This window comes from Garra rufa, chromosome 7 (genome assembly GCF_049309525.1).
Source record: "Garra rufa chromosome 7, GarRuf1.0, whole genome shotgun sequence".
NCBI classification, from domain to species: domain Eukaryota; kingdom Metazoa; phylum Chordata; class Actinopteri; order Cypriniformes; family Cyprinidae; genus Garra; species Garra rufa.
The window spans coordinates 20,020,425-20,034,229 of NC_133367.1; the positions used below are offsets into that span (position 1 = coordinate 20,020,425).

Consider the following 13,805-nt stretch of genomic DNA (forward strand, 5'->3'; position numbering starts at 1 on the left):
TAAAATCAAAAACCAAAACAAAATCAAACCTAAAATTACAACAAATCAAACAAAACCCAAACTAAACCAGAACAAACCAAAACAAAAAACAAAGACAAAAAAAAAACAATCCTAAACAAACCAGAACAAATCAAACAAAAAAACTAAACCAAACAAAACCCAAACCAAACCAGAAAAAAAGACAAACAAAAAGCAAACCAGTAGAACCAAAACAAAAACAAAAAGATCAAACCTAAAACTAAAACAAACCAAACAAAACCCAAACTAAACCAGAACAAACCAAAACAAAAAACAAAGACTAAAAAAACAATCCTAAACAAACCAGAACAAATCAAACAAAAAAAACTAAAACCAAACAAAACCCAAACCAAACCAGAAAAAGACAAACAAAAAGCAAACCAGTAGAACCAAAACAAAAACAAAAAGATCAAACCTAAAACTAAAACAAACCAAATCCAAACTAAACCAGAAAAAAATAAACAAAACCAAACCAGGGGTCCGTTCTTCGTACCTCGCTAACTAAGTTAGCTGGATTTGATTGTTGACGATTTTGCGTGATCTTGGATCGCTCGGTTCTTCGAAGCTCATCCGGGACTTGCTGTCATAGCAACAGGTGCGCAAGCTTAAACCTGCTCTGGAGCAGGTTTATTTCATGTAAACAGGATTTAGGCTGCGCTCCTGGCGGGTTATGATTGGTTGAAATGGCGAAGTCACATCTGATTGGTTAAAGAGCACGACTGACGCGGACTGACTCACGTGGGGAAAAAAAAGTATCTTTCAAGAAAGTATATATATATATATATATATATATACTACCGTTCAAAAGTTTGGGGTCAGTACATTTTTATTGTTTTTTTGTTTGTTTTTTTAAGAAATTAATACTTTTATTCACCAAGGATGTATTAAGTTAATAATTAAAAAATTATTAAAAATTAATAATAAATAATTTACATTGTTATATATATATATATATATATATATATATATATATATATATATATATATATCACAGGTTCCAAAAAATATTTGGCAGCACAACTGTTGATATTATCCAACATTGATCATTCTAATAACAAATCAGCATATTAGAATGATTTCTGAAGGATCATGTGACACTTAAGACTGGAGTAACAGCTGATAAAAATTCAGCTTTTCATCACAGGAATAAATTCTATTTTAAAGTATGTTAAAATAATAATAAAAAAAAACATTATTTTATATTGTAAAAACATTTTGCAATATTACTGTTTTTTATGTATTTTTAATCAAATAAATGCAGCCTTGATGAGTATAAGAGACTTCTTTAAAGACTATTACAAGTCTTTCTGACCCCAAACATTTGAACGGTAGTGGATAAAATAAAAATATAAATAAAATAACATATCAAGGAAAAAACATGTAACATGGGCAGCATTAACGCATTTAATGTGTTCACTACTTTTTGCCAGCCCTCTCTCCTTGCTTTTCCAGCCTTTGCAGTGTTCCCTTGCGTTTTAAATAAACTCTGAAACTCCTGAAATCCCTCAATCAAGAGTTCTTGCTCTGCTGCAGAAAAATACTGAGCGCGCTCCTTCGTCATGTTCGCCGACCAATCAAAGCGTTGCCCATCAATGTTTCTACTATCGATACGTAGCCCCTTTTAAGCCACCCAGTGATCTCAAATAACTTCATCCAGCTATACTAATCATCAACAACAGGTGCGTTCGGAGAACCGTAATAGCGAGCTCATAGTTAGCGCGATGATTTGATCTTGGATGTGTCATTTGATCTTGGATGTAGTAAGCGAGGTACGAAGAACGGACCCCAGAACCAAAAACTAAAAAAACATAAAGCATACCCAACCTAATTCAGAACAAACCAAACAACTAAAACAGAACCAGTACAAACCAAACCTTAAACCAAAACAAACCAAACAAAACCCAGACTAAACAAAAATAACCTAAAGAAAAACCAAACAATATCAGAACAACCCAAAACTACAACAAAACCAGAACAAATCAAACACCAAAACAAACCCAACCCAAAGCAAACCAAACAAATAAAAAAATACAAAAATAAACCAAAGCAGACTAAACTAGAACAAACCAAACCCAAACCAGACCAAGCCAAATGACTAAAACCAAGCCAAACACAATCCAAACAAATCAAACCAAAAAAACAAACAGAAAACCAAACAAAAAAACTACAGAAACAAACACCAAATCAAACCTAAAACCATTGCACATTGCACATTTTGTGTGCAAAATACTGTAAATTTGAACTTTATTAACAAATAAAAACTTTAGAATCTAAATATTATCCTCCAAATATTGAATGCAATTTTAATAGACGTTTTAATAAACGTTTCCAAGCTAGCTTAACCCTTCAGCCCAGACGATCTGTGTAGCATGTATGATCATGACAGCAATGGCCTCAGGACACACTTCTGTCCAACACAGGAATGTGAAGCATCTGCCCGAAACAGCCACTGTGAGCTGCGCGCGGAAAACCAACCCCAGCCGCCACATCGCATAACTCCAGTCAGCCTCTATTGTACCTCACAGACGGCTGGTCTCCTGTGGTGATTCTTACCGACCTGCCATTTAGCAGACATTTTTCATCCAAACCGATTTATTGCACACTAACGGGAGCGCTGAAGCTCAGAAGTGAAACGCTGAACCAGCAAAAGTGAGACATCAGTTACTTTGTGGTTTCTGGGTCACCTCTACCTGGGATTGAACTTGCAACCTCCAGAAGATCGTTATCCACCCAACTCTAAAACCTGTGCTCACGGCTTTCTGAAAGAACAGTCCAGTCAGAAATAAGTCCTGTCAGCATTTATACACTTTTATCTCATTCCAAACTTGTATGATGTCTTCTGTGGAACACAAATTATGAAACTTTGATAAATGCTCAAGCTGCTTTTGACTCTCAAAAGGAAAAACACTTACATTTCAGTCTGTTCCTCAGGCAAAGCTTTTGCATGGTTTTAGATTTTGGCCATTTTTGGAGCTAGACAGCCATTGGTCAACATTATGGTAATGTGGGAAAGAGCAGGTGAGACATTCAGCAAAATATCTTAATTTGTGTCCCACAGAAGAAAGAACATCTCCAGAAGTGCTCAAAGATTTCTAAACGTTCTTCACAGATCTGCTGTAAGTTCTTCAAGAGGCTTATGAAGAACATTTAAATCCATAGGTTTTCCAAGAATTTTAAAGCATTCCTTAAAGCTCTTCTGAACCCTCAATGAAGGACTCCAGAGAAAGAAACTTTGGATCTTCTCAACATCCAAGGAGATCCTTAAAACAGAAGACGACTGTTGAGATATTTGGGTTTTTATTCACTCAAGACTTACAAAATCCAACTCTTTTGAAGTTAAAACTTAATTCAAAGCTTAGCTTGACTTCCAATTTTGGTTTTCAGGCTAAATGAAAACGTAAAAGCGGATATCACATGCCAAAACATCAACTAAATCTCAAGAAAATTATGGTCAAAAGCTAAAAACATAGCATGCAACTGTTAATTAACACTTTTTTGATTGCTTACTGTGTTTTAAACAATTCTTCTGAGGGGAAAAAATGTGCATCTTGGAGATTTTGGGTGGAACTCTTGAAGTTCTCAAAGATTAAAAAAATGTTTGCTGTAAGTTCTTCAAGTGGCTTATGAAGAATGTTTAAATCCATTGATCTGTTTCTAAAGGTTTTCAAAGCATTAAAGATGTTTCTGCAGGACTCCAGAGAAAGAAACTTTGGATCTTCTCAACATCCAAAGATATCCTTAAAACAGAAGACTCTTGAGATATTTGGGTCTTTATTTACTCAAGACTTATATAAATCAAACTATTTTGAACTTAGGACTGAATTCAGAGCTTAGTTTGACTTCCAGTTTTGGGCAAAAATGAAAACGCAAATTTAGTTTTCTGTGTTTTGGTAAAAACCCTTTTTCAATGCATCACTAAAAAATGTACTAAAATGAACAAATACGACATGCCAAAATTCGACTAAAGCAATTTTTGATTGTTACTGTGTTTTAAAATACACTTCAGAGGAAAAAAATGTGCATAATGGGAATTTTGTGTGAAACTCTTGGAAGTTCTCAAAGATTTCAAAATTTTCTTAACAGATCTGCCATAAGTTCTTCAAGAAGCTTATGAGGAACATTTCAATCTATAGATCTGTTTCTAAAGGTTTTCAAGAATCTTAAAGAGTTCCTTAAAGTTCTTCTGAACCCTTAAAGAAGTTTCTGTAGGACTCCAGAGAAAGAAACCTTGGATATTATCTCTGTTTGGGTAAAAACATTTTTGTGCATCACTAAAAATTGACTACAATAAACAAATATGACAAACATGCCAAAACATTGACCACACCTAAAGGATATTGTAAAGATGTTTCTGTAGGACTCCAGATTAAGAAACTTTGGATCTTCTCAACATCTAAAAGATATCCTAGAAGAAGACTGTTGAGATACTAGGTGCTTTATTCACCCAATATTAACAAAATCAAACTATTTTGAACTTCCTTGGTGATAAAAACAGCTAAAACCAGCCTAGGCTGGTTGACTGGTTTTAGCTGGTCAGCAGGCTGGTTTTAAAGGGGCTTTGGCCACTTTTCCAGCCTGGTCAGGTTGGTCAGGCTGGGAGACCACCACCTAAAACCAGGCTGGGATACCAGCTAAAACCAGCTACTTCCAGCTTAAACCAGCTAAGACCAGCCAACCAGCCTAGGTTGGTTTTAGCTGTTTTATTCAGCAGGGTTGTGAAAGAATTTTGAGCTTGGTTTGACTTCCAGTTTTGGTTTTCAGGGGAAATGAAAACGCAAGTTCAGTTTTCTGTGTTTCCTCTGCAGTGAATGGGTACCGTCAGAATAATAGAGTCCAAACATCTTATAAAAAACATCACAATAATCATCAAGTAATCCACACAACTCAAGTCCATCAGTTAACATGTTATGAAGCCAAAAGCTGTGTTTGTCATCCATCAATAAGACGTTTTTAACTTCAAACTGTTGCTTCTGACTAATATATGAGTCCTCTATCCACAATATTGGTTTCTCCAGTAAAAAAGTCCATCCCCTGCTGTTCTCACACATCAAAATCTGCAAAACTGTTTTGTTTTCACTGGAGGCAGCAATATTATGGATACAAGGACTCATATTTTTGCCAGAAATAATGATTTAAAGTTAAAATTGTGTTAAGGATGGATTTGTTTTTTTACAAACAGTCAGCTTTTTGATGAACTGGAGTGGTGTGGATTACTTTTATTGTGATGTTTTATCACCTACTTGGACTCTATTCTGACGGCACCCATTTACTGCAATGGAGAGCAAGTGATGTAGACACAAACTCGTCGACGTCTTGGCATGAAGGTGAGTAAATTCTGAGCAATTTTTCATTTCAACAAACATGAATGAATGTGTGTATACTCACATTGACACTGAAGGTCTGTACTGTGTTGTCCAGCAGTAAAACGTTACACACCACCTGTGCGTGCTGTCTCTCTCTGGCCTCCTCCAACGCTCCCACATCATAAGATCTGCCAGCAGGCAACCGGAAGCGTGCGGTCATTACGGTCCCCACTCCGTCTAAGAAACACACAGAGGCTAAAGGTCACCAACAGGCTCCCCTGACGAGGTAAACGTTAATAAGCAGAGTAAAACACACATACACACAGTAGCCCATGTGACCCTACGGCAAACACCATTCACAAACATTCATCTGTACTCCGCCTAAGAGTTCCTGTAACCAGCTATAAAGCGAGGAGGGAAAAGGTTTTGTAGATTTTAGCTTTCAGGCTCTACTAGAAGAAACGAGCGAGTAAAAATCAAAACACGCCACTTGATAGTCCATCAATTGAAGAAACTCGTAAAGGAAATAGAGTTCAGGGTTGGTGTCAAGATAATTCAGATTCATACAACTCACGGAAAGGAAATTGCTTAATATATTTACTTGTTCTTTCTGTGAGCTAACCTAATTCAGCTTCTAAAACTGCTGACATTCATCCTCTAATATTGAACTCTTTCATTCAAGGTTTCAGTGATACGAAACGCTCTTCTCAAAGCAAACAAGGTCATTTTCGGCCAGCGCTCAGATTCCTCAAGACAATCGGCCCACTGAAGAGTCCTTCAAAAGTACCTTGTTGAAAACCTATTTATATTAGAAAAGATCAAGCAATTTTAATCAGACAAACCAAGACAGAACACTATGAATCTTCCTCTGAACTCCTAGCAAAACGAGAGCATTTTATAGCCACAATCTCCCAAGCCTACTTTAGTTTCTGACGGATACTGACATCTCAGTTATAACAAAGACACAACAAAAATGCACTTTAGGTTGATAATTAACACTGCTGATGTATACAAGACAAGAAAAAAGTGACAATACCACAAAATATCTATGCTAACAATGTTTATGCTAATAACGAACATTGGTAAACTGAAGCGCTTTGCTTCAAAATAAGGGGATCACACAAAATTCATGTTATTTGTTTATTTAGTACTGACCTGAATAAGATATTTCACATAAAAGATGTTTACATATAGTCCACAAGAGAAAATAATAATAATAATAGTTGAATTAACAAAATTTACAAAAATGACCCGTTCAAAAGTTTTCATACGCTTGATTCTTAATACTGTGTTATTGTTACCTGAAAGATCCACAGCTGTGTTTTTTTATTTAGTGATAGTTGTTCATGAGTCCCTTGTTTGTCTTGAAAACTTAAACTGCCTGCTGTTCTTCAGAAAAATTCTTAAGGTCCATTTTTGTGTATTTGAACCCTTTCCAACAAGGACTGTATGATTTTGAGATCCATCTTTTCACACTGAGGACAACTGAGAGACTCATATGCAACTATTACAGAAGGTTCAAATGCTCTCTGATGCTTCAGAATGAAAAACGATGCATTGAGAGCCGGGGGTAAAAACTTTTGAACAGATTGAAGATTTGTCAATTTTTCTTCTTTTGTCTAAATATCTTCTCTTTTTTTTATTTAGTACTGGCCTTCAGAGGCTACAGGAGATACTTGCATGTTTCGCAGAAGACAAAATAAGTTAATTCTACCCTAACTAAGCTCATTTTTATGTGAAATATCTTATTCAGGTCAGTACTAAACAAAAAAAGCATGCATTTTGTATGATCCCTCTTATTTTGCTAAAATAATTAACATTTTGCAGATTCTGCAAGGTGTATGTAAACTTTTGACTTTAACTGTATACAACTATTCAGAAAAATACAAAAGAACGCACAAGTAAACTTAAGTGAAGTTACATGCTAGTCAGAACACACAAGTCATGCTGTGAATGTGGATTTTCTGTAACAACCCACTAAAAACATTTAATAAATAATAAATTAGACATAAAAGAATATCAAATATAAAGAGCACTGCTATTAAATATTCCTATGTCTGGAATATTTGGTTAAATTTTGACCTTCCTCATCAACTGAAATGTTTTTGCTGACTAAATTTTATTTTAAACTTAGTGATGCACCAAAAACTTAGTGATGCACCAAAATTATTTGACCCAACATAAACCTAAAATATTCTACAAAAACAGCAAAAATAGTTGGTTTTCAGTCAGTTAGCACTTCTCCAATGACGTGCTTCAACTGTGTCAGCGTCTATTTTGTGGACCAAAAATGTATAAATGTTACCCAGTAACCCAAATTTGACTTCCTTCAATCGATTAAAAATCAATGAATCACACTTTTTTCTAAAATGAATCGCGACTAATCACACCTAACAACAAGTTTTTAAATATACTTTTATATTGCACATTCAATCTTCAAAGTAACGTAGAAACAACATTAGGACAGTACATTTTTAATATTTTTTTTTTTTAAGTGAGTATCACTGATACCAATATTACTAATGTCTCTAGGAAATAGTTCTTTTTACTTAAGATTTAACCATTGACTACAGCCATTTAACATTAAAGTATAATCGAGCGCTATCAATTTTAACATTTATTAGACTTTAAAAGACAACAACTTCTAATTTAAGTGAACTTAAATCAATCTTCACATCAACCCATTATTTACCTCTGCCCTTCAGCAAGTAGGAAATATACAGAAATTGAATAAAGTTATCAAACACTAAATCAAATATAGATGCGTAAAGCTATGAAAGTTATTGATTTCCTCTTTTTTCCTCTGTTCTTTGAGTAACAGATCACAGCAGCTGGGTTATTAGCTTATTTGGCTGTTATTACTCGATTACTATCTATTGCTATTACTCACGCTAATTTTGACACCACTAGTAAAACTGAACGCTTAACTCTGGAAAGAATAATCTCGACTCTTTTCCTTTATGTATTTTACTCTAGAGTCCAGAGAATAGCCCACTCTGGACTCTTTAGAACAGGATATCTAGAGCCAAAGTCTCTAGATTGGGTGGCAAGGATTCAAAACCTATACAGTAAGTTTCCTAGAACCAAAAACTCTAACATGAAAGAGTTTGTTCTAGGGTTTTAGCTCACTCTAGGGTCTCAAAGTCGACACCACCCAATCTAAGAGGCTTTGTTTCTTGTTATTTGATAGACCTGTTCATTCTCATTGCTTTTATCTGTGTTGTAACCACAGTCTGGGAGGAAAGGACCATATCTGTCCACAAGGCAGCTGACGGGGAGCAGGTTATGAGCTTATGTGATGTCGTATACAAAGTCTCTTTCCAGGAACACTGGCTTAACCCATTCGCAGCACGTTTACTGGTGCTAAGGTCAGAGGGCGACTACATTTTACTAGTTATAAGGGTAAGTAGTTAAAGGGTACTCACCCTTGTTCTAAATCTGGGAGACAAAACAAGATATTAAAAAAAAAGTTACTTTTTGGGTGTTCGTTTGGTTTCTACAATGAAAATCAATGGGGTCCAAACAAAAATCAATTGGACCCCATTGAGTTCCATTGTAAAGATAGAAAACAAAACACCAGGGCATTTTTCAAATGATCATCTTCCGTGTTTCACAGAAGAATAAAGTCATACGAGTTTGCAACGACAATCAAATTGTCCTCTTTTTAGGATTCGCCAAGCTTTCTCTTCCCATCTGAAATGGCATTTGCATCATTTATCATTCGCAGTTGCCTCTTTGGCTTATTTTTACATTTTCTTAGTGGTTTCTAAAAATGGACACACCTAAGTTTCTTTACACATGTTCATGCTGTACGAAACAAGCTCCCACAACAGTAAAAGGCAGCTGCGTAAACAACAGGGGGTCAGAGTTTGTGACCTTTAGGAACAAACATGCAACCTTTTCTGGACGGTCACAGCCGCTTATTCAAACTCCCCCACCCAAGTCATTACAACCATTTATCTACAACACTATCTACATGGAAAGGCACAAAAGGTGCAATCAATAACAAAGCGTTTGAGCATACTTAAACCTTCAACAAAATTTACATCAGCTCCTGAGGCAAAAGAATCACCGTTTAGGATCTCTTCAACTCTTACGGTCATTGTTATCGTGACAAAGAAAAGCGAAAAAGATATGAACCTCAAAGAGGTTCAATCGTAAGATCTGACAAACACAAAATCAGTCCTAAAAATAACATTCATATCTGATACTTACATCAGCACAGTTATTTGTCCTGTGTGTCAATGCAGAAAGGATAATCTCTTTGTATAACTTGCTGAACTGTAAGGTGTGTGAGAGAAAGTGTGTGTGTAGTGGAACGTTTCTCTTCTGTTGAAGTTTCCCCGGATGTCATCGAATACCACAAACACCCAAACACTTAAAATTTTCCGCTGAGTGGGGTTCAGACCACCAACACCTCAGAAGGCCTCAGACAGTGGGGTTACAAAATTAGTTTATCCCCCACCCTAAAAATGCTCTTTTGGTCAGCCCCCTAAACCAATATTTCCATCTGTTTGATGGAGGTGAAGCCATCATAACCTATAATGCATCATGAGCTACAGAGGTTCTCAATTGGTGTTCTGATGAAGTTCTGTGAACATCAATTCAAAATACAAATGCTGATATCTATAACATAAATAAAAATCTATACAAAAACAAATTAATTCCCTTATATTTTGTTATCAGCTTTTGACATTTTGTCGCAAATTTACTTGGTAATATGGCCAATACTAATGCGAGATTTATCCTACTATTTGTTCCATGTGTTTCTGTTGTTATTTATGCACAAAATTGTCGATATTCAATTCATTCAAATTTTCCATTTTATTAGATGTATGCGGTTCACTGTATTTTCAACATTTGAATGCTCAGTTTTAAGGACATTTTACAAGTAAATACAAGTAAGCTCAGTGGTTCTCAATTGGTTTTGCTTCAGGACACAGATCTTGTATTAGACGTCAACAAGTAGCCCAGTCCTTGGACCTTACAAGTAAAATTGCATAGATTCTTATTTTACAAATAATGGTAATTTTTTACCGTTGCACACAAATATAAAATTTTGCTACAAGTATTTTTTGACATTTTATGCATATATATATATATATATATATATATATATATATAAAAAACTTTGCTTGTAAATGTCCAAAGTAAATCTTACATTGGATAATAAGTGGCAGCTCAAAACAGTACTTTAGAAGGCAATGTTGGACCTTACAAGTAACATTTAGTAAGTAAAACTGCATGCACTCTTTAAAATTACAAGTAATTTTTTTTTTTTTTACAATTGCATACATCAGGGGTTTTCAAACCTGTCCTGGAGCCTCCCCTGCCCTGCACATTTTGCTTGTCTCTCTCATCTAATACACCTGATTCAAATCATCAGCTCATTAGTAGAGACTGCAAGACCTGAATTGGGTGTGCCTAATAAGGGAGACATACAAAATGTGCAGGGCAGGGGAGGCTCCAGGACAGGTTTGAAAACCCCTGGCATACATACTTAAAATTTAGCTTGTACATATCCGACGAGCATTGAAAGGCAGGCCAAAATAGTACCTTACAAGACACTGTTGGACATCACAAATATGCACGCTTATTTATAAAACTACAAGTAATGTTTTACAATTGCATGCATACTTTAAATTTTGCTTGTAAATGCTAAATGCAGAGCTTGCAAAGAACAGCTTTGAGCAGCTCAAAGTAGTTCTTTACAAAATACAGCTGGACCTAACGACTAACATTTTACAAGAAAATTACACGCATTCTTAAAGTCTTACAAGTAATTTTTAGTTTACATTTTATGCATACTTACAATTTTACTTGTAAATGTCCAAAGCTAATTTTGTATTTAAAGTCAAGTGGCAGCCCAAAACAGACCTAAACAGATATTTTTGGACCTGACAAGTAAACTTTTAAACGTAAAATTGCATGCATTCTTAAAATTTTACATGTAATTTATAATGCATACTTAAAATTTGGCCTGTAAATATCCAATGCAGATCTTGCATTGAACATCAAGTAGCAGCTCAAAACAGTACTTTAGAAGCCACTGTTGGACCTTACAAGTAACATTTGGTAAGTAAAACTGCATGTATTCTTTAAAAAAATTACAAGTAATTATTTTTTACACTTGTATGTACACTTAAGATTTTTCTTTTTAAATATCCGATGAGCATTGAACATCATGTGGCAGGCTAAAACAGTACCTTACAAGACACTGTTGGACATAACATTTTACAAGTAAAATTGCACACTTATCTATAAAACTACAAGCAATTTTTTTACAATTGCATGCATACTTTAAATTTTGCTTGTAAATGCTTAATGCAGAGCTTGCAAAGAATGCCAAGTGGCAGCTCAAAATAGTTCTTTACAAAATATGGCTGGACCTAACGACTAACATTTTACAAGTAAAGTTACATGCATTCTTAAAACCTTACAAATAACTTTTAGTTTACATTTAATGCATACTTACAATTTTACTTGTAAACGTCCAAAGCAGATTTGGCATTTAACGTCAAGTGGCAGCCCAAAACAGACCTAAATAGATACTTTTGGACCTGACAAGTAAAATGGCATGCATTCTTGAAATTTTATAATGCATACTTAAAATTTGCCCTGTAAATATACAATGCAGATCTTGCATGCATACTTTAAATTTTGCTTGTAAAGAACACTAAATGGCAGCTCAAAATAGTTCTTTACAAGATACAGCTGGACCTAACAACTTATATTTTACGAGTAAAATTACATGCAAATTTTTATTTTTTCTGCATACTTAAAATTTTACTTGTAAACGTCCAAAGCGAATCTTGCATTGAACGTCAGTAGGCAGACCTTACAAGATACTTTAGGATCTGACAAGAAAAATTTTACAAGTAAAACCACATATACTTTTTAAAATCGTAAAAGTAATTTTTATTTTACATTTTATGCATACTTAAAATTTTGCTTGTAAACGTCCAAAGTAAATCTCACATTGAACAGCTGAAAACAGACTTTACAAGATAATTTGGATCTGACAAGTAAAATAGCACGCATTCCGAATACTATAAGTAGTACAATTTTTTTTTTAATTGCGAGCATACTTAAAATTTGGCCTGTAAATATATAATGCAGAACTTGCATTAAACATCACATGGCAGCTCAAAGTAGCATTTTTAAAGGCACTGTCAGACCTTACATGTAACATTTGACAAGTAAAACTGCACGCATTCTTTAAAAGACTACAAGTATTTTTTTCACAGTTGCATGCATACTTATAATTTTGCTTGTAAATATCCGATGAGCATCGAAAATTATGTGGCAGGCCAAAATAGTAGCTTACAAGACACCGTTGGACATCACAAATAACATTTTACAAGTAAAATTGTTCGCTTATCTATAAAAATACAAGTAATTTTGTACAATTGCATGCATGTTTAAATTTTTCTTGTAAATGCCAAATGCAGAGCTTGCAATGAACGCCAAGCGGCAGCTCAAAACAGTTCTTCACAAGATACAGCTGGACCTAACAACTTATATTTGACAGATTACATGCTTTCTTAAAATACTACAAGAAATTTTTATTTTACATTTTATGCATACTTAAAATTTTGCTTGTAAACGTCCAAAGTAAATCTTAGATTGAACAGCTAAAAACAGACTTTACAAGATCATTTTAGACCTGACAAGTAAAATAGCAAGCATTCCGAATACTTTACAAGTACAATTTTTTTAGAATTGCAAGCATACTTAAAATTTGGCCTGTAAATATATAATGCAGAACTTGCATTAAACATCACATGGCAGCTCAAACCAGCATTTTAAAAAGGCACTGTCAGACCTTACATGTAACATTTGACAAGTAAAACCGCATGCATTCTTTAAAAAAAGTATTTTTTTTTTTTTTCACAATTGCATGCATACTTATAATTTTGCTTGTAAATATCAGATGAGCATCAAAAATTATGTGGCAGGCCAAAATAGTAGCTTACAAGACACCGTTGGAGATTATTTTACAAGCAAAATCGCACACTTATCTATAAAACTACAAGTATTTTCTATAATCGCATGCATACCTAAAATTTTGCTAGTAAAAATCCAAACCCAAGAACTCAGTCCTGAAGCAAAACCAGCCGAGAACCGCTGAGCTAGAAGATGAGAAGACAAAGATACTAACAGCCCAACAGGCTGTCATTCATTCATTCATTCATTCATTCATTCACGCGACACATCATCCATCCAAGTTACCTATTCTACCTGAACCTAAGCCTACAAAAACATCCAACCCTACTGGAATAAAAAGAATTCAACAGAATGCGCGGTAGCACGACACGTCAATTTTCTCATGAAAAAGGTCTTTGTGCATCATCAGAAGAACACCACACATCCAGATCTGGCATTACAGTCTGTTGAAGAATGCGCACTTACACACACGCTCACACACCAGGGGGACAGAACAGGAGATGATGTCACCGACTCAACCAGGGGAGATGCGTAGTG

General features: G+C 34.9%; 1 protein-coding gene across 2 annotated transcripts in view; it reads right to left on the reverse strand.

Annotated features, from left to right (window-relative positions):
• Positions 1-13,805, reverse strand: part of ptpn4b (protein tyrosine phosphatase non-receptor type 4b) — a 60,925-nt gene that overhangs the window by 46,167 nt on the left and 953 nt on the right. For both annotated transcript variants that reach the window (XM_073844350.1, XM_073844349.1), the window contains exon 2: positions 5,404-5,558. In XM_073844350.1, the coding sequence (XP_073700451.1) occupies positions 5,404-5,541 (138 nt within the window). In that variant the 5' untranslated portion in view covers positions 5,542-5,558. The remainder of the gene's footprint in view (positions 1-5,403; positions 5,559-13,805) is intronic.